The sequence below is a fragment of the Saccopteryx leptura genome, chromosome 2 (assembly GCF_036850995.1).
Source record: "Saccopteryx leptura isolate mSacLep1 chromosome 2, mSacLep1_pri_phased_curated, whole genome shotgun sequence".
Classification (NCBI taxonomy): domain Eukaryota; kingdom Metazoa; phylum Chordata; class Mammalia; order Chiroptera; family Emballonuridae; genus Saccopteryx; species Saccopteryx leptura.
This window is the reverse complement of record NC_089504.1, coordinates 167124101-167142830: the sequence shown is the minus strand read 5'-3', so window position 1 is coordinate 167142830 and position 18730 is coordinate 167124101. Positions and strand designations below refer to the sequence as shown.

At 41.6% G+C, this 18730-nt stretch overlaps 1 protein-coding gene across 1 annotated transcript in view; it reads left to right on the top strand.

Moving 5' to 3' along the window:
• Nucleotides 1-18730, top strand: part of FLT1 (fms related receptor tyrosine kinase 1) — a 227179-nt gene that overhangs the window by 138136 nt on the left and 70313 nt on the right. The window contains exon 15 of the mRNA XM_066369267.1: nt 16221-16352. Within this exon, the coding sequence (XP_066225364.1) occupies nt 16221-16352 (132 nt within the window). The remainder of the gene's footprint in view (nt 1-16220; nt 16353-18730) is intronic.

Below are 18730 nucleotides of genomic sequence, written 5' to 3'. Positions count from 1 at the left end.
TAAAATAAAAGAAATATCCAGAAAAAAAACTAAATGGCATGGAAGCAAGTAATCCACTGGACACAGAGTTTAAAACACGGGTTAAAAGGATACTCAAGGAATTAAGAAGAAGAATAAAGTCAATAAGAACTTCAACAAAGAGATAGTAAGCATAATAAAGGACATACAAACCATAAGAAATAATGAGTCAGAAATGAAGAATACACTAGAAGGAATTAACAGCAGATTAAATGAAGCAGAAGATCAAGTAAGTGATTTGGAAGACAACATAGCAGAAAACATCCAATCAGAATAGCAAAAAGAAAAAAGGAATTATAAAAATGAGAATAAAGGACCTCTGGTACAACATCAAGCATAACAACATTGACATCATAAGAGTACCAGAAGGAGAAAAGAGAGAGCAAGGGATTGAGAACCTATTTAGAGAAACAATGATGGCAAACTTCCTTAACCTAGCAAAGGATAAAGACATGCAAGTTCAGAAAGCACAGAGACTCTCAAACAAGATAAACCTTATGTAAAGCCAGGAGCCAAGGCCAGGGCCATCATCAGAGCAGCCCAGCCCATGCAGGTTCGCATTGGATTCGGACAGTCGGTAAAGAAACCATGGAGCCAAAAACTGGTGGGCCATAGTCTTTAATCTAGCTTGCACCCGGCGGGCAAGTAAAAATACACACTGGGCTCCAAAACCCAGTCACATTCAGTGCTCACAAAGCTACTGATTTATCCGAGTTTCCTAGAATCAAAGGTTTCTAGCTCACCAGCCTTACTCTCCTCAGTTCCCCATCTCCTTCCTTATCCCAGATACAAACTCTGTACAAACTGGCATCTCACTCAGCACTCCACCATCTTGGCTGCTTTTCCTGGCCTTCTCCACATGGCCTCCTCCCGCTGCTGGCTCTATTCTCTCTGCTCTCTCATGCTAACCTCAGGAACCAAGAGCCCAAGCTCCCACTTCGTCCCCATTTTATAGTGTAGCAATCCAAACTCTTAATCCAATATACAAAACAGGGTAGTCTCTAATACAAAGTCACTTCTCTGAGGCATGATTGGATTGTACCGCCCTACAGCAAAAAGGGTAGGAAAGGCTTAATCCCAAAACCAAGCCCCAGGCTACAAGGATTCTGCCTGCCTTTAGCCCACCCCAACACACATTAATATCACCTGGGCAACGGCCTCTTTAACAAAGTGAGCATGATACATTTTATCTGCCCAACACCTTAGATAACCACACAAAGACACATCATAATTTAAAATTGCAAAGGTGAAAGAAAAAGAAGGACTCTTAATAGCAGCAAGAGATAAACAGTTATTTACCTACAAGAGAGCTTCCATAAGACTGTCAGCTGATTCCTTGACAGAAACATTTCTGGCCAGAAGAAATTGGCATGAAACATTCAAAGTGATGAAAAGAGCCTGACCAGGCAGTGGCACAGTGGATAGAGCATCGGATTGGGATGCGGAGGACCCAGGTTCGAGACTCCAAGGTCGCCAGCTTGAGCACAGGCTCATCTGGTTTGAGCAAAGCTCACCAGCTTGGACCCAAGGTTGCTGACTCGAGCAAGGAGTTACTTGGTCTGCTGTAGCCCCACAGTCAAGGCACATATGAGAAAGAAATCAATGAACAACTAAGATGTCGCAATGTGAAACAAAAAACTAATGATTGATGATTCTCATCTCTCCATTACTGTCTGTCTGTCCCTGTCTATCCCTCTCTCTGACTCTTTCTCTGTCTCTGTTAAAAAAAAAGGCTATAATAAGAGAAAAAAAGCCTGATCAGGCGGTGGCGCAGTGGATAGAGCATCGGACTGGGACATGGAGGCCCCAGGTTCAAGACCCCGAGGTCGCCAGCTTGAGCATAGGTTCATCTGGTTTGAGCAAGGCTCACCAGCTTGAGCCCAAGGTCACTGGCTTGAGCAAGAGCTCACTCGGTCTGCTGTAGCCCCATGGTCAAGGCACATATGAGAAAGCAATCAATGAACAACTAAGGAACCACAACGAAGAATTGATGTTTCTCATCTCTCCCCCTTCCTGTTTGTCTATCCCTATTTGTCCCTCTCTCTGACTTTCTCTGTCTCTGCCACAAAAAAAAAAGGAAAAAGAGACATTACATAATGGTAAAGGGATCAGTCCAACAAAAGGATATAACCCTTGTAAACATTTATACACCCAACATAGGCACACCTAAATATATAAAGCAAATAATAATAGACATAAAGTGAGATATCTACAACAATACAGTTATTGTAAGAGACATAACATGCAATTGACAATAATAGATCTTTCAGACAGAAAATCAACAAGAAAGCAGTGGCCTTAAATGACACATTAGACCTGATGGATTTTGTTGATATTTTCAGAGCATTTCACCCACAAAACCCCAGAATATATGTTCTTTTCAAGTGCTGGAACATCCTCCTGAATAGACCACATATTAAGCCACAAAACAAGTCTCAATAAATTTAATAAGACTAAAATCATCTCAAGCATCTTTTCTGACCACAATGGTCTGAAGTTAAAAATAAATTATAAGGAAAAATATCTGAAAAACACAAACTTATGGAGGTTAAATAACATGTTACTACACACTGAATGGGTTAACAATGAGATCAAGGAAGAAATCAAAAGATACCTGAGACAAATGAAAATGAAAACACGATGACCCAAAATCTATGGGACACAGCAAAAGCAGTCCTAAGAGGAAACTTCGTAGTAATACAAGACATCCTCAAGAAACAAAAGTCTCAAATAAACAATCTAACCTTACACCTAAAAACAAAACAAACCAAAAAACCCTAAAAATGAACAACAAACAAAGCCGAAAGTGATTGGAAGAAAAAAAAAATAAGGATCAGAGTGGCAATAAATGAAATAGAGTCTAAAAAATACAAAAGATTAGTGAAATCAAGAACTGGTTCTTTAAGAAGATAAACAAGCTCAGTGGTAGAGCATCAGCCTGGCGTGCAGGAGTCCCAGGTTTGATTCCCGGCCAGGGCACACAGAAGTGCCCATCTGTTTCTCCATCTCTCCCCTTCTCCTTCCTCTCTGTCTCTCTCTTCCCCTCCTGCAGCCAAGGCTCCACTGGAGCAAGGTTGGCCCAGGCGCTGAGGATGGCTCCATGGCCTCTGCCTCAGGTGCTAGAATGGCCCTGGTTGCAACAGAGCAACACCCCAGATGGGCAGAGCATCGCCCCCTGGTGGGCATGCGGGTGGATCCCGGTCAGGCGCATGCGGGAGTCTGTTTGACTGCCTCCCCGTTTCCAACTTCAGAAAAAAAAAAAGAAGAAGATAAACAAGATTGATAAACCTTTTAATCAGACTCATCAAGAAAAACAGAGACAAGAGTCAAATAAATAAAATCAGAAATAAAAGATAAATGAGATAAATGATAATTGACACCACAGAAATACAAAAGATTATTTAAAAATACTACAAATGATTGTATGCCAACAAATCAGAAAATCTGGAAGAAATAATAAATTCTTAGAAACATAATCTGCCAAGACTAAATCAAGAAGAAACAGAAAATCTGAACAAACAGATCACTATAACAAAATGAAATCAGTGATCAAAAAACTTCCAAGAAACAAAAGTCCTGGCCCAAATGGTTTCACAGATAAATATTACCAGACATTCAAAGAAGAACTAACACCTGTCCTTCTCTAACTATTCTAAAAAATTCAGGAGGAGTAAAGGCTCCCAAGCTCATTTTATGAGGCCACCATTATCCTGATTCCAAAACCAGGCAAAGACATTACAAAAAAAGAAAATTATAAGCCAATATTCCCAGTAAATATAGAGGTAAAAATCCTTAACAAAATATTAGCAAACCAAATTCAACAATATATTTAAAAGATTATACAGAGTGATCCAGTGAGATTTATTCCTCAGATGCAAGGTTGGTTCAATGTCCACAAATCAATTAACATGATACACCACATAAATAAAATAAAAGATAAAAATTACATCATTATATCAATAAATGCATTTGACAGAATCTAACATTTATTTATAATAAAAATTCTCAGCAAAGTGAGAACAGAGGAAATATACCTCAACATAATAAACGTCATACATAACAAACCCACACTAACATTTACTCAATGGGAAAAGCTAAATGTGTTTTCCTTAAGATAGGAAATAAGGCAGGGTTGTCCACTTTCACGACATTTTTTTTTCTTCTTTTCCAAATGAGAAGAGGACAGATAGAGCAACAGACTCCTGCATGTGCCCAACCATGATCCACCCAGCAACCCATATATGGAGCTGATTCTCTGCCCATCTGGGACCATGCTCACAATCGAGCTAATTTTTAGCACCTGAGGCTGAGGCTCCACAAAGCCATTCTCAGCAGCCATGGCTGCGGGAAGGAAAGAGAGAGAGTTACAAGGGAGAAGGGGAGGCATGGAAAAGCAAATAGTCACTTCTCCTGTGTACCCTGACAGGGAATCAAACCCGAACATCCACATGCTGGGCAGACGCTCTACCAATGAGCCAACCAGCCAAGGCCACTTTCACCATTTTTATTCAATATTGTATCAGACATCTTAGCTACAGCAATCAGACCAAAAAAAAAATGAAAGGCATCTATTGGAAAGGCTGAAGTAAAACTGTTATTATTTTCAGATGACATGATACTGTATATAGAGAACCCTAAAGGTTTCACCAAAAAACTACTTGCACTGGCCCTGGCTGGTTGGCTCAGTGGTAGAGCATCGGCCTGGCGTGCAGGAGTCCCAGGTTTGATTCCCGGCCAGAACACAGGAGAAGCACCCATCTGCTTCTCCACTCCTCCCCCTCTCCTTCCTCTCTGTCTCTCTTTTCCCCTCCTGCAGCCGAGGCTCCATTGGAGCAAAGTTGGCCCGGGTGCTGAGGATGGCTCCATGGCCTCTGCCTCAGGCGCTAGAATGGCTCTGGTCGCAACAGAGCAATGACCCAGATGGGCAGAGCATCACCCTCTGGTGGGCATGCCGGGTGGATCCTGGTCGGGCACATGCGGGAGTCTGTCTGACTGCCTCCCCATTTCCAACTTCAGAAAAATACAAAAAAAAAACAAAACCCAAAAACAAACTACTTGCACTGATAAATGAACTCAGTAAAGTAACAGGATACAAATTAATATTCAGAAATCAGTTGCATTTTTATACACGAATACTGAACTCTCAAAGAAATTAAGAAACAATCTTATTTATAATTGCATTTTTTAAAAATGTCTAGGAATCAATTTAACCAAGGCAGTAAAAGACCTGTATTTGGAAACTTACAAGACACTGAAGAAAATATTTAAAGAAAATACAAATATATTGAAGCATATACTATAATCTTAGATAAGAAGATTAACATCATTAAAATATCCATACTATCCAAAGCAATCTATACATCCAATGCAATCCCTATTAAAATACCAATGGTATTTTTCACAGAACAAGAACAAATAACCCTAAAATTTATATGAAAACACAAGATCTCAAGTATCCACAGCAATCTTGAGGAAGAAGAACAAAGTTGGGGAATCATGCTACCTAATATCAAACTATACTATAAAGCTATCAGAACAGTATGGTGCTGCCTGACCAGGCAGTGGAGCAGTGAATAGAGTGTCTGACTGGGATGCAGAGGACCCAGGTTCAAGATCCCGAGGTTGCCAACTTGAGCGCAGGCTCATCTGGCTTGAGCAAAAGCTCACCAGCTTGGACCCAAGGTCACTGGCTCGAGCAAGGGGTTACTCGATCTGCTGAAGGCCCGCGGTCAAGGTACATATGAGAAAGCAATCAATGAACAACTAAGGTGTGTCTGTCCCTATCTATCCCTCTCTCTGGCTCTATCTCTGTCCTTGTATAAAATATTAAAAAAAAAAAAAAAAAAAAAAAGAACAATATGGTGCTGACACAAAAGCAAATACATAGATAAATGGAACAGGATAGAGAACCCAGAAACAAACAAATGCCTTATGTGGTCAATTAATATATGACAAAGGAAGCAAGACTATACAAGAAAGTAAAGACTGTCTGTTCAACAAATGGTGCTCAGAGCCTGACCTATGGTGGCGCAGTGGATAAAGCGTTGACCTGGAACACTGAGGTCACTGGTTCGAAACCCTGGGCTTGCCTGGTCAAGGCACATATAGGAGTTGATGCTTCCTGCTCCTCCCCCTACCTCTCACTCTCCTCTCTAAAAATGAATAAATTAAAAACAAAACAAATGGTGCTAAGAAAATTGAAAACTTGCAAAAAAATGAAACTAGACCACCTTCTTACACCATATACATGAATAAATTCAAACTGAATTAAAAACATAAATGTGAGACGCAAAACCATAAAACTCCTAGAAGAAAACATAGGCAGTAAACTTTCTCTTAGTAATATTCCTTCTGATATATCTCCTTGGGCAAGGGAAACAAAAGAAAAAAATAAACAAATGAGACTACATCAAGCTGAAAAGTTTTTGCATAGCAAAGGAAACCATCAACAAATAAAAGGACAACCCACTGTCTAGGAGAACAAGTTCATGAATGATACATCTGATAAAGGTTAATATCCAAAATTTATAAAGAACTTATATAACTCAACACCAAAAAATAAGCAGCCAATTAAAATATGGGCAGAGGATCTAAATAGACACTTCTCCAAAGAGGACAACCAAGTGTCCAATAGACAAAGAAAAAGACCTCAACATCATTAACCATAAGATAAATGCAAATTAAAACTATAATGAGATATCACCTCACACCTGTCAGAATGGCGCTCATCAATAAATCAACAAACAACAACTGTTGGCAAGAAGGTGGAAAAAAAGGAACTCCCACTATTGGTGGGATTACAAATTGGTGCAGCCACTATGAAAAACAATATGGAGGTTCCTCAAAAAATTAAAAATAGAACTACCTATGACTCACCAATTGTATAATACTTCTGGATATGTACCCAAAGAAACCCAAAACACTAATTCAAAAACATATATGCACCCTTATGCTGTTGCAGTATAATTTACAATAGCCAAGATATGGAAGCAATCCAAGTGCCCATCAATAGATGAATGGATAAATATGGCATGATAGATATATCCAATGAAATATTACTCGCCATAAAAAAGAATGAAATCTTATCATTTGCAGCATCATGGATGGACTTAGAGAGTATTATGCTAACTGAATAAAGTCAGACAAAGAAAGATAAATACTATATAATTCCTCTTATAAGTGGAATCTAAAAAACAAAATAAATAAACAAAACAGAAACAGACTCACAGATTCAGAGAACAAACTGAGGGTTGCCAGATGGGAGGAGGTTAAAGCAATGGGTAAAAAAGGTAGAGGGATCAAAAAGGACAAATTTGTTGCTACAAAATAGTCATGGAGATGGCAAGTACAGCATAGAATATACAATCAACAATATTGTGATAACTATGTATGGTGTAAGTTTGGTACTAGAAATATTGGGGGGGATCACTTTGTAAATTATAGAAATGTCTAGTCACTGTGCTGTACACCTGAAACTAATATAAAATAATATTGAGTGTCAACTGTAACTGAAAAACACAATTAAAATAAATAAAAAATAAACTTACAGGGGACATCTCTAAGATATATTGTTAATTAAAAATAAATTATAATTTACTTACAGCTATCTGTACAATTATTAAAATGTTATTCATATAAATGTTTGTGTTTTATTTTTTAAGTGAGAAATGGGGAGGCAGAGGCACAGATTCCTGCATGCACCCCGACCGGGATCCACCCATCAAACCCCTTATGAGGTGATGCTCTGCTGTTGCTCCATTGCTTGGCAACTGAGCTATTTTAGCACCTGAGGCAGAAGCCATGGAGCCATTCTCAGCGCCAAGGGCCAACTTGCTCCAACTAAGCTATGGCTGCGGGAGGTGAAGAGAGAGAAAGAGAAGGGAGAGGGAGAGGAGTAGAGAAGCATATGGTTGCTTCTCTTGTTTTCTTTGACAGGGAATTGAACCCAGAACATCCACACGTTAGGCCAATGCTCTACCACTGAGCAAACTGGCCAGGGCCAAATGTTTGTGTTTTATTAAAGTATGGTAACACCAAGTGTTGGTAAGTGTGTGGGGAAATGGGAGCTCTGACTCATTGCTGGTTAAAGTGTAAATTGGTATCTTTTGGAAAACAATTTTGTAACCCTTAATAGGGTTGAAAATGGGGTTACCTTGTGACCCAGCTGAAGGAGATCTGCTTAACTATGTACACATAGCTGTGACAAATGTGCATTGTAGCCCTCTTTGTAGTAGCAAAAAAGTAAAAACTATCTGTTTATCTTATGGTAAATAAGTGGATTGTTTAAAATCTGGGGCATTTTTATACCATGGAATATTATACAGTAAAAATGAACTGCATCTACACGTGCCAACAAGGATAAATATTAAAATACAGTTGAATAGAAAAAAAAGTTGAAAAATTATCCATATGATATGATACTATTTATTTAGAACAAAGCTATAGTGTATATTCTATAGAGATATACCTATGTAGAGAAAGCACAAAAGCATTCATGAGGATGACACTCACCAGCATCAGGACAGTGGTAGCTCTGGAGCAAGAGGCAGAAAGCAGGGGTAGAGTAACTATACATTTTATTCACAGGAAAGAGAGAGAGGGGTCTAAAGAAACTATGGAACATGTTGATATCTGGTTTTCTTAATGGTCATATTTTTTCTGTATTTCTTAAATGTTTAAAAGTAATCACAATGAACCATTTGAATTAAGAAGAGAACCCTTTTAAAAAGTGAGCTCCCACCTGACCTGTGGTGGCGCAGTGGATAAAACATTGACCTTGAGCACTGAGGTTGCCGGTTCGAAACCCTGCACTTGTCTGGTTAAGGCACATGTGGGAGTTGATACTTCCTGCTCTTCCCCTCTCTCTCAAGTGTCTCTCTCTCTCTCTCTCATTCTCTCTCCTCTCTAAAGTGAATTTTTTAAAAAAGAAAGAAATGTCAAAAAGTGAGCTCCTGAGTAGAGCAGAGCCTGTATGACGGGAATCGGGGCATAGAAAGTGAGCAGCAGTAGGTAACGGCATTAAGGAAAGTAAAGGAAACAACTATGAGTGAGTATGGGCAGAATATTTAAATTATGAGAAGAAAAATAATACGAGCTTGTTAATAACTGGCTGTTTTTATAAGAAGGGAAATAAACTGCAAGAGTAGAGAATGAGATTCTGAGTGGCCCATCTGATGGCACACCAACGCCTGTGCCATTTATCACGGTGCAACGTGAGGCCTGTCAGGAAGAGCTCTGTTTGTTGATTCTGGACACCCTTTCACCCCATTCCCTCTCCTCCATGTGACGGAAACAGGAAATGGTGTCAGATGACGTTCGCTCCTCAGCATCCTTGGTGCTGTCTGTCCTCTCATTTCCACAATTACACATCTGTCTTTTTGGCTAAAATCCAAGTCCTTTGATTTATATGTTCATGGTGTTGACCTTAAATTGGGATTTGACTGATAGAAAAATTGGTTGAAGTTCAGGTCTGCTATAAAAGATGATTATAGTTGCCTGACCAGAGGTGATGCAATGAATAGAGCATCAGCCTGGGACACTGAGGACTCAGGTACGAAACCCTTAGGTCACTGGTTTGAGCTCAGGCTCACCAGCTTGAGCGTGGAGTTGCAGGCTCGAGTGTAGGATCATTAACAGAATCCCATGATCGCTAGCTTGAGCCCATTGGTCACTAGCTTGAAACCCAAGGTCACTAGCTTGAGCAAGGTGTCACTAGCTCAACTGGAGCCCCCCCACCACCACCATCAAGGCACATATAAGAAGCAATCAATTAACAATTAAAGTGCCACAACTATGAGTTGTCTTTCTCTCTCTTTCTCTTGCTAAAAAAAATAAAAAGGAAAAAAAAAGAAAATGAAAAATTGATTATGGGCAACAAGATAGCTGCTATTATAGACAGGCATTGCCCCTGACCACCCACTATCCAGTCATACTTTAGTTTCTGTGATTGCCACTTATATCTTAAACTTTTCAAAGCTTCATTTAAATTATCTTAATTGACCTCACATCATGAAATAGGCAAAGCGGATATTCTCATTTTACAAATGGGGAAACAGCTGCAAAGAGATTGAGTGGGTTAGCCAAGGTTACAGGGGAGAACTCTAATTTCTAAACTGTCATGTGGGCGTAGAACATCGAAACTTTCCAGCATGCATCTCGGTCTATTCCTGTATCCAGTCAAACACCAATTCCTGTAGGTTGTTTCTACAACATGTTTGTTTCCATTTCTTTTACTCCACTTCCTTTCCCACCCTCTAGGTTTGGACCCACACCGTCCCCTGCCTGAGTTACAACTGGTGAGCTGGCCGTCCAAATGCCAGTTTTTGCTCATTCCTGTCCATCCTGCATTCTCCTTCTAGACTAAACTTCCTTGAACATCGTTTTCCATTATGTCATTTCCCTGCTCAGAAATCTCTGTGACCCTCTCTTCCCTCCTGTGTTCAGTGGAAGCGCCTCGACCAGGATCTCCAAGATCTCTTTAATCTGAACTCACCTTTTCAACTACTCAAAACAGGTGCTTGGAAAATAAAAATGGCTACCAAACACATGAAAGAACATGCCAAAAAAAAACCCCACAAGTTAAAATGACAATAATATTCATCTATCAGATCAGCAAAGTTATGTGTTTTGTAGTTTTTAGGTGGTACTGCTCAGTATCGGCAGGAGAGTGATAAAATGTCACTTATCCTCTGTTGTTAAAGTGTTAATTGGTATGATCTTTTTTTAAAAAAATACTTTATTTATTCATTTTAGAGATGAGAGAGAAGGGGGAGGAGCAGGAAGCATCAACTCCTATATGTACCTTGACCAGGCAAGCCCAGGGTTTTGAACAGGCAACCTCAGCAGTCCAGGTCGATGTTTTATCCACTGCTCCAACCACAGGTCAGGCGGTATGATCTTTTTGAAAGGCATTTGTACAAATCAAGAACTTTTGACCTAATCTGAATCTGGATATCTATGTTAATGAAATAACCTGAAATTCAGAAAAATGTTTATGCCTATGGATGTTATTTATAGTTAGGAGCAATTAAATTTACAACATAATGCCAATTAATAGGGTACACATACATAATGAATGATTATATTAAAAGTATATGAGAGCCTGACCGGGCGGTGGCGCAGGGGATAGAGCATCAGACTGGGATGCGGAAAACCCAGGTTCAAGACCCCGAGGTTGCTAGCTTGAGCGAGGGCTCATCTGGTTTGAGCAAAAAGCTCACCAGCTTGAGCCCAAGCTTGCTGGCTCAAGCAAGGGGTTACTCGGTCTGCTGAAGGCCCGCGGTCAAGGCACGTATGAGAAAGCAATCAATGAACAACTAAAGTGTTGCAATGTGCAACAAAAAACTAATGATTGATGCTTCTCATCTCTCCATTCCTGTCTGTCTGTCCCTGTCTATCCCTCTCTCTGAGTCTCTCTCTGTCTCTGTAAAAAAAAAAAAAAAAAAAAAAGTATATGAGAGCCTGACCTGCATGGTGCAGCGTTGACCTGAAACACTGAGGTCACCGGTTCAAAACCCTGGGCTTGCCTGGTTAAGGCATATGTGGGAGTTGATGCTTCCTGCTCCTCCTCTCTCTCTCTCTCTCTCTCTCTGTGTGTCTCTCTCTCTAAAATGAATAAATAAATTTAAAAAATTTTTAAAAAGTATATGAGAGCATGGGGGAGTAGTTATGCTATGATATTGCGGAGGAGAGTCAGTATTTAACAAACAGAAGAAATATTTCATTTCACTACAGAATTTTTCTTTCTCTCCCAGCTCATTATTTCACACCTCTTTCTCTCCTTTCAAAACTCCAAAATTCCCTCACCGACCTGTGGTGGCGCAGTGAATAAAGTGTTGAGCTGGAACACTGAGGTTGCTGGTTTGAAGCTCCGGGCTTACCTGGTCAAGGCACATATGGAAGTTGATACTTCCTGCTCCTCTCCCTCTTCTCTCTCTCTCTCTCTCTCTCTTTCCCTCTCTGTCTCTCTCTTCTCTCTTTAAAATTAATAAATAAAATCTATTAAAAGCCCTCCAAAATTTCCTCCTTTTCTTGAACTTAAACAGTGCGTACCAGTTATTTATTGAGACTATCACCGAATTACCCAATTTACCTGTCCCTTTTGCTCTGTCTCTCTTCCTGTTAAAATGAATGAACTCTCCCTATTTGTACCCAAAGCCAATTTGGCCACAGAATCCCATCCCCTCTCACTTCTTCAGAAATTGTACTGTCGGCATTATTCCTTCTATTCCCTGCCTCATCCATTAATCTCCCTCTTTCTCATTTTTCCTTTTAGCACAAGAGCATGCTATAAAATTTCACATTTCAAAAAAAGTATTTATTCTTCGGCCTCATGCCATTCTCCAGCTACTTCCTTGAAAACAACCTCTACTTCATCATCTTCTCCCTCTAAGTGGCATTAACTATGCTTTTGCTTGCACACATCACCAAAATGGCTCACAGCCCAATCTGGTGGTCGGTGACCCCGCCACTGTAGTCTCCCAGCGGTTTTACACAGAGCTAACCAGTCTGTCTGTGGTGAGCTCCTTCTCTGCATTCTAACAATCCTGCCCTCCTGATTTCTCACCACCTTGGGGGCTGCTCCTTCCTGGTCTCTGTTGCTGCTTCCTTTTCCTCCAAGTTCCCATTGCTCAGCCTGCAGACTTGCTCTCTTCTCTCTCTGGACTCAGGTCTGATGAGGTTTATTTCCATCTCCAATTCCCCATGGCTTTACGTGCCTCTGTATGTGGCTTCCCTGCAGTTAGCTGCCCCTAATCCCGAGCACCCGATGAAACCTCCCTCTGGGTCACACTTACTGGCTGTGAAACAGAACTCTTGCTTCTCCTCCCTTGACCCTGCTCCCCCACAGGAAAATAACCACTGGTACCCCAGGTTTTCAAGCCATGAACTTTTATTACTTCTTTTCACCTTCCACATGCTAGTCCATAAGCAAGCTGATTGATTCTGCCTTCAAAAATATCCCCAAACCCACCGATTCCTACAACTTCCATTATAGTCACTCTGGGACACGAACACATATCTCTCATGGGAACTTTAGTAGCTAGCTAACTGCTCTCCCTATTTCCACCCTTGTTCCAGTAGAGTCCTGTAGCCTTCCCATGGCTTTCTTCTGTGCTTAGAATAAAGTCCTAACTCTTTTCCATGGCCTGTGGGCCTCTCCTGGTCTCCTCTCTCCTGGTGCTCATTCTACTCTAGTCACAATGGTCTTCTCACTGCTCCTTAACTCTTTCAGGTATGTCCTCGTGCCTCCTGACCATCCAGAGTACGATCGCACAAAAATTTTTATTTTAAAAGTATGGCCTGACCTGTGGTGGCGCAGGGGATAAAGCGTTGACCTGGAAATGCTGAGGTCGCTGGTTCGAAACCCTGGGCTTGCCTGGTCAAGGCACATATGGGAGTTGATGCTTCCAGCTCCTCCCCCCTTCTCTCTCTCTGTCTCTCTCTCTCCCTCTCTCTCTCCTCTCTAAAAATGGATAAATAAAATTAAAAAAAATAAATTCCCGGCCAGGGCACACAGGAGAGGTGCCCATCTGCTTCTCCACCCCTCTCCCCTCCTTCCTCTCTGTCTCTCTCTTCTCCTCCTGCAGCCAAGGCTCCATTGGAGCAAAGTTGGCCCGGGCACTGAGGATGGCTCTGTGGCCCCTGCCTCAGGCACTAGAATGGCTCTGGTTGCGACAGAGCGATGCCCCAGATGGGCAGAGCATCGCCCCCTGGTGGGCATGCCGGGTGGATCCTGGTCAGGCACATGTAGGAGTCTGTCTGACTGCTTCCCCGTTTCCAACTTCAGAAAAATACAAATTAAAAAAAAAAAAGTATGCAAGGCAACATTAAAAAAAAGCAAATGTATGTTTTTCTTGTTTCCATAAATTGGTTATCAAACAAACATGATTTTAAGTTAATAAAACTGGAATTGGAACTAATTTCATCTTTTTGGAAAAAGAAAACTCACTCCTGAGGGTCAGCGAGTGTGAAAAAAACTCCCTACTCAAAGGGTTAAGTTTATTCTTACCTCAGGGACTTGCATTGTTTGTGACTGTGCATTTCACACCCTTTCCTAGATCTTCAAATGGCTCTCACTTTCTTATCTTTCAGTTATCTGCTCAAAGGTCACCTCTGCAGGAAGCCTTCTTGGACAACCTCTCTCAAATAGCTTCTTCTCCCTCCTTAACCCATACGGGATCCCTTAACCTGGTCTATTTTCTTCTCAGACTTTTTAGCTACTTGATACTACATTATTCACTTGTAATTCTCTAAATCTATCACTTAAGCCCTTTGTAGGCAAGGATTTATTTGCCTTCCTTATTATTATGTCATCACCAGAATCTAGAATGGTGTCTAGTAATGATAGGAGGCTCAAACATATTTATTATTTGAATGAACAAACTGTGTAAAAAAAAAAGTCCACTTAAGAGACTAAAGGAAAAACATCTGCGAGATAAGATTATTGGTTTGGGTTGGGTTTTTTAAAAATATTTTCTTTATGCTTCCCAATATTTCTCAAATTTTCTATATTGAATATATTATTATCAGGGGAACTACAAATTATTTAAAGTAATAAAATATATCCTATGGTCTGGTCAGGCCCACCTTATCACTATTCCAGAGCAAACACTCAATGCATATTCATTTTAGCTTCATACCTTTTCTCAAGTTTTCCTTTCTCCCTTCACCTCTGCTAACCCTTTAAATCTCAGCTCAAGGCCCCCCTTCCTGCGCTTCCCATGCCACTTTCCCTGGGTTTCGGGTCCTTACTGAGCTCTCTCCTTGCCCCAGACTTTGCATTCAATTGTGTGTGCTGTGCTACATTTATTCATTCTCATTTTTTAACATTTTCTCTTTGCTGGTATAGGTGTGTGTCAGAGAGAGCGCGCCAATATGCATATATGTGTGTTGGTTGTGAGTTAATTTTCCTTCCTCAGCAGATATGTTTTAGCCTGCACACACCCACCCCCAATCTCTAACATGGACTAATGGCAGAGTTAAGACTCAGTGGATTCTTGGAGATAACACTGGGCATTGAAGCTGCTGGGTCTTGAAGCCAGGGTCCAGAGACCCCTGGCACTCCTTTCCTGACGCCATACTCCACAGTGATACTTCAGCTCGTGTTTGCTATACACTTACTGTGTGCCGTCCACTTGCCATTCGTTTTCCCATTTATCCAGTAGAAACTGCGTCTATATTCACCTTCATACTAAGGAAGCTGAAATCCAGAAAGGTCAAGTAGCTTGTCAAAAGTGACAAAGCTTGAAGCAGTAAGGTCTCCATTAAAACCTAGCCCAAGCTCTCAACCACTGTAACAAATAAACACGATTTCCTTCAACCCATGTGCCATAAATGTGCTTTCAGGGCCCTACCCGGTTGGCTCAGTGGTAAAGCGTTGGTCGGCCCAGCATGTGGATGTCCTAGGTTCAATTCCAGTCAGTGCACACAAGAGAAGCGCCCATCTGCTTTTCCACCCCTCCCCTTCCCACTCTCTTTCACTCTCTCTTCCACTCCTGCAGCTGTGGCTTGATTGGTCCAAGCCTATCAGGCACTGAGGATGGCTCCATGGAGTCTCCGCCTCAGGTGCTAAAAATAGCTCAGTTGCCAAGCATGGCCCCAGATGGGCAAAGCATCAGCCCCAGACTGGTTTTGCCAGGTGCATACTGGTCAGGGTGCATGCGGGAGTCTTTCTCTCTATCTCCCCTTCTCTCACTTGGAAAAAGAAGGAAAGAAAATGTGCTTTCAGTCCAAATACACTCTTGGTCAAGTTGCTTAACTCACCAAACCTCAGTTTCCACATTGTTAAAATGGAGACCACAATACCTTATAAGATGCTTCTAAACTCAAGAGAGAAAGTGCCTCCTGTAACACCTAGCACATAGCAGGCCCTGAGTAGATGGTAGTAGTATTATTGGGTACTCCACTTCCTTCATATTTGCTCTTCAAGGTTTGGTGTGACAACCTCATCTCTTTTCTGTTACACAAGGAAGGGCTTTGGTCAGATGCATCCCCCAGGCTGGGGCTCAGAGCACTGCAGGGGGTGAAGGTGCTGTTAAAAAGCGGGGATCACAGAAAACAAATAAGCAGTCTTGCTCCAGGTTCACCCAAGCTCGGATTTCCTTGTCTAAGTGCATAATAATAGGAAGGGGGTTGTGTTACAAAACTGACTTGTTTTTGTTTGTCATCCAGGCCCACTAATCTAAACACCTCTCACTCCTCAGGAATTATTTTAGGACCAGGAAGTAGCACGCTGTTTATTGAAAGAGTCACAGAAGAGGATGAAGGCGTCTATCACTGCAAAGCCACCAACCAGAAGGGGACCGTGGAAAGTTCAGCATACCTCACCGTTCAAGGTAAAACAGCTGCCTCAGAAAGCAACCAGAAACTGTTCAGACATTTATTTCCCGGTTTGTTTAACTTTTCACCTCCCAGTCGCCCGCTGCCCCTCCTGTCCCTGCCTTTCCCTGACTTCCTGCCCCTCCTCCATCGCTCTGGGAAGAGCCAGGCTGGTTCCACTCAGTGGCCACGCAGAGGGTAAGGACACCAGCTGGCCACCCTTGAGAGCCGCCATCTGAACACAGTCTGGGAGTGGGGGGACTCCCAGCAGAAAGCCAGCTGCTGCCAGCGTGATGCCATTGACCCAGAGAGAATGACCGGAGTGGCCACACCTGTGAGAAAGAAATCCCAGAAGGAAGACCACGGGTGTAGATGGGGGAAAACCACACCCTGGAAATTGTTCATTTAGAATTAGATACAATTGCCAAATTTTTCATAAGCTATAATAGTTTTTAATGTGAAGTAGGCTGCAAAATATAATCAGAGAGAAGCAACACACAATAAACAAACAACATTTAAGAAAAATATTCCAAATGCTTCCTTTTTGTAGGTTTCAGAGTTTGTTGAGCAGCAAAATCCAAAGAGGCCTTGTTATAAAGTACTGCACCCCAGATTCTGAAAGGCACTGTACCTCATTTCATCGAGTTCATGTAGAGACACCCAGTCCAGATGACTTTTGAAGAGTTTTATTAGAGAAGGAGATTTATTAAATATGCCGGCTGCATATGGCTGACACGGGGCATCAGGCCCAAATCGTGTAGTCCCAAAAATAGTTCAGGGGCTGATTATATACCCTTGATCACACAAGGGTACAAGCTGGCAACATATGTTTAGGGCAGGAGTCCCCAAACTTTTTACACAGGGGGCCAGTTCACTGTCCCTCAGACCGTTGGAGGGCCGGACTATAAAAAAAAACTATGAATAAATCCCTGTGCACACTGCACACATCTTATTTTAAAGTAAAAAAACAAAACAAAACGGGAACAAATACAATATTTAAAATAAAGAACAAGTAAATTTAGGCCTGGCGCAGCGGATAAAGCGTCGACCTGGAAATGCTGAGGTTGCCGGTTCGAAACCCTGGGCTTGCCTGGTCAAGGCACATATGGGAGTTGATGCTTGCAGCTCCTCCCCCCTTCTCTCTCTCTGTCTCTCTCACCTCTCTCTCTCTCTCTCTCTCCTCTCTAAAATGAATAAGTAAAATTAAAAAAATTAAAAAAATAAAAAAAATAAAAAAAGAACAAGTAAATTTAAATCAACAAACTGACCAGTATTTCCATGGGAACTAGGCTCCTCTCACTGACCACCAATGAAAGAGGTGTCCCTTCCAGAAGTGCGGCGGGCCGGATAAATGGCCTCAGGGGGCCGCATGTGGCCCTCGGCCGTAGTTTGGGGACCCCTGGTTTAGGGGATACACAGAAACATTAAGACTTTCAAGGTAACACAATCAAAGATGTTTACAAATCTTTCAGGGTTCCTCTTCCCTCACTAGCCTAGAGGTATATTACCCTCAAGATTCTAGGGAGGGGGAGGAACTACAGTCAATGCAAGGTGGTATGTAAATTCTGCCTCCTATTGAAAGAGAAGCAGTTTCTGGGTTAACCTTTATTTTAGATTTAAAACTGAATGACCCATTGTTCTTGCAAGCCAGAAACTTCTACATCAGGGGTCCCCAAACTTTTTACACAGGGGGCCAGTTCACTGTCCCTCACAACGTTGGAGGGCCTGACTATAAAAAAAAAACTATGAACAAATCCCTATGCATACTGCACATATCTTATTTTAAAGTAAAAAAACAAAACGGGAACAAATACAATATTTAAAATAAAGAACAAGTAAATTTAAATCAACCAACTGACCAGTATTTCAATGGGAACTATGCTCCTATCGCTGACCACCAATGAAAGAGGTGCCCCTTCTGGAAGTGCGGCAGGGCCGGATAAATGGCCTCAGGGGGCCGCATGTGGCCCGTGGGCCATAGTTTGGGAACCCCTGTTCTACATTCTTCTCCCTCCCCTCCCTAAAGGAGAGACGGGACAGGAAAGCCTGGTAGGAAAGCCTGACCTTTCCTCCCAGAATATCAATTTTCAGCTTTTTGGTGCCTTACAACAGCCTAACCCTTCCATGCAGTAGCCATATGGCTTCTGTTTAGAAAATCGTTTAGACCTCAATTTTACTTCTCTGGTGCCAAATATCACCCCAAACATAACAGTTCCAGCATCATAAAACATTAAACAGGCACCTCTTAGATGTAAATATCTGAGATTTTACATGAAAAGGAGAAATTTGTTCAGTAGCCTACTTCCAAATGCTCCCAGTGGGCTTCAGAGAATGCAAGTGTTTCTAGGGCAGAACTGGGCAGAAGGCAGTACACACCAGTTCTTCTGCCCTGGAA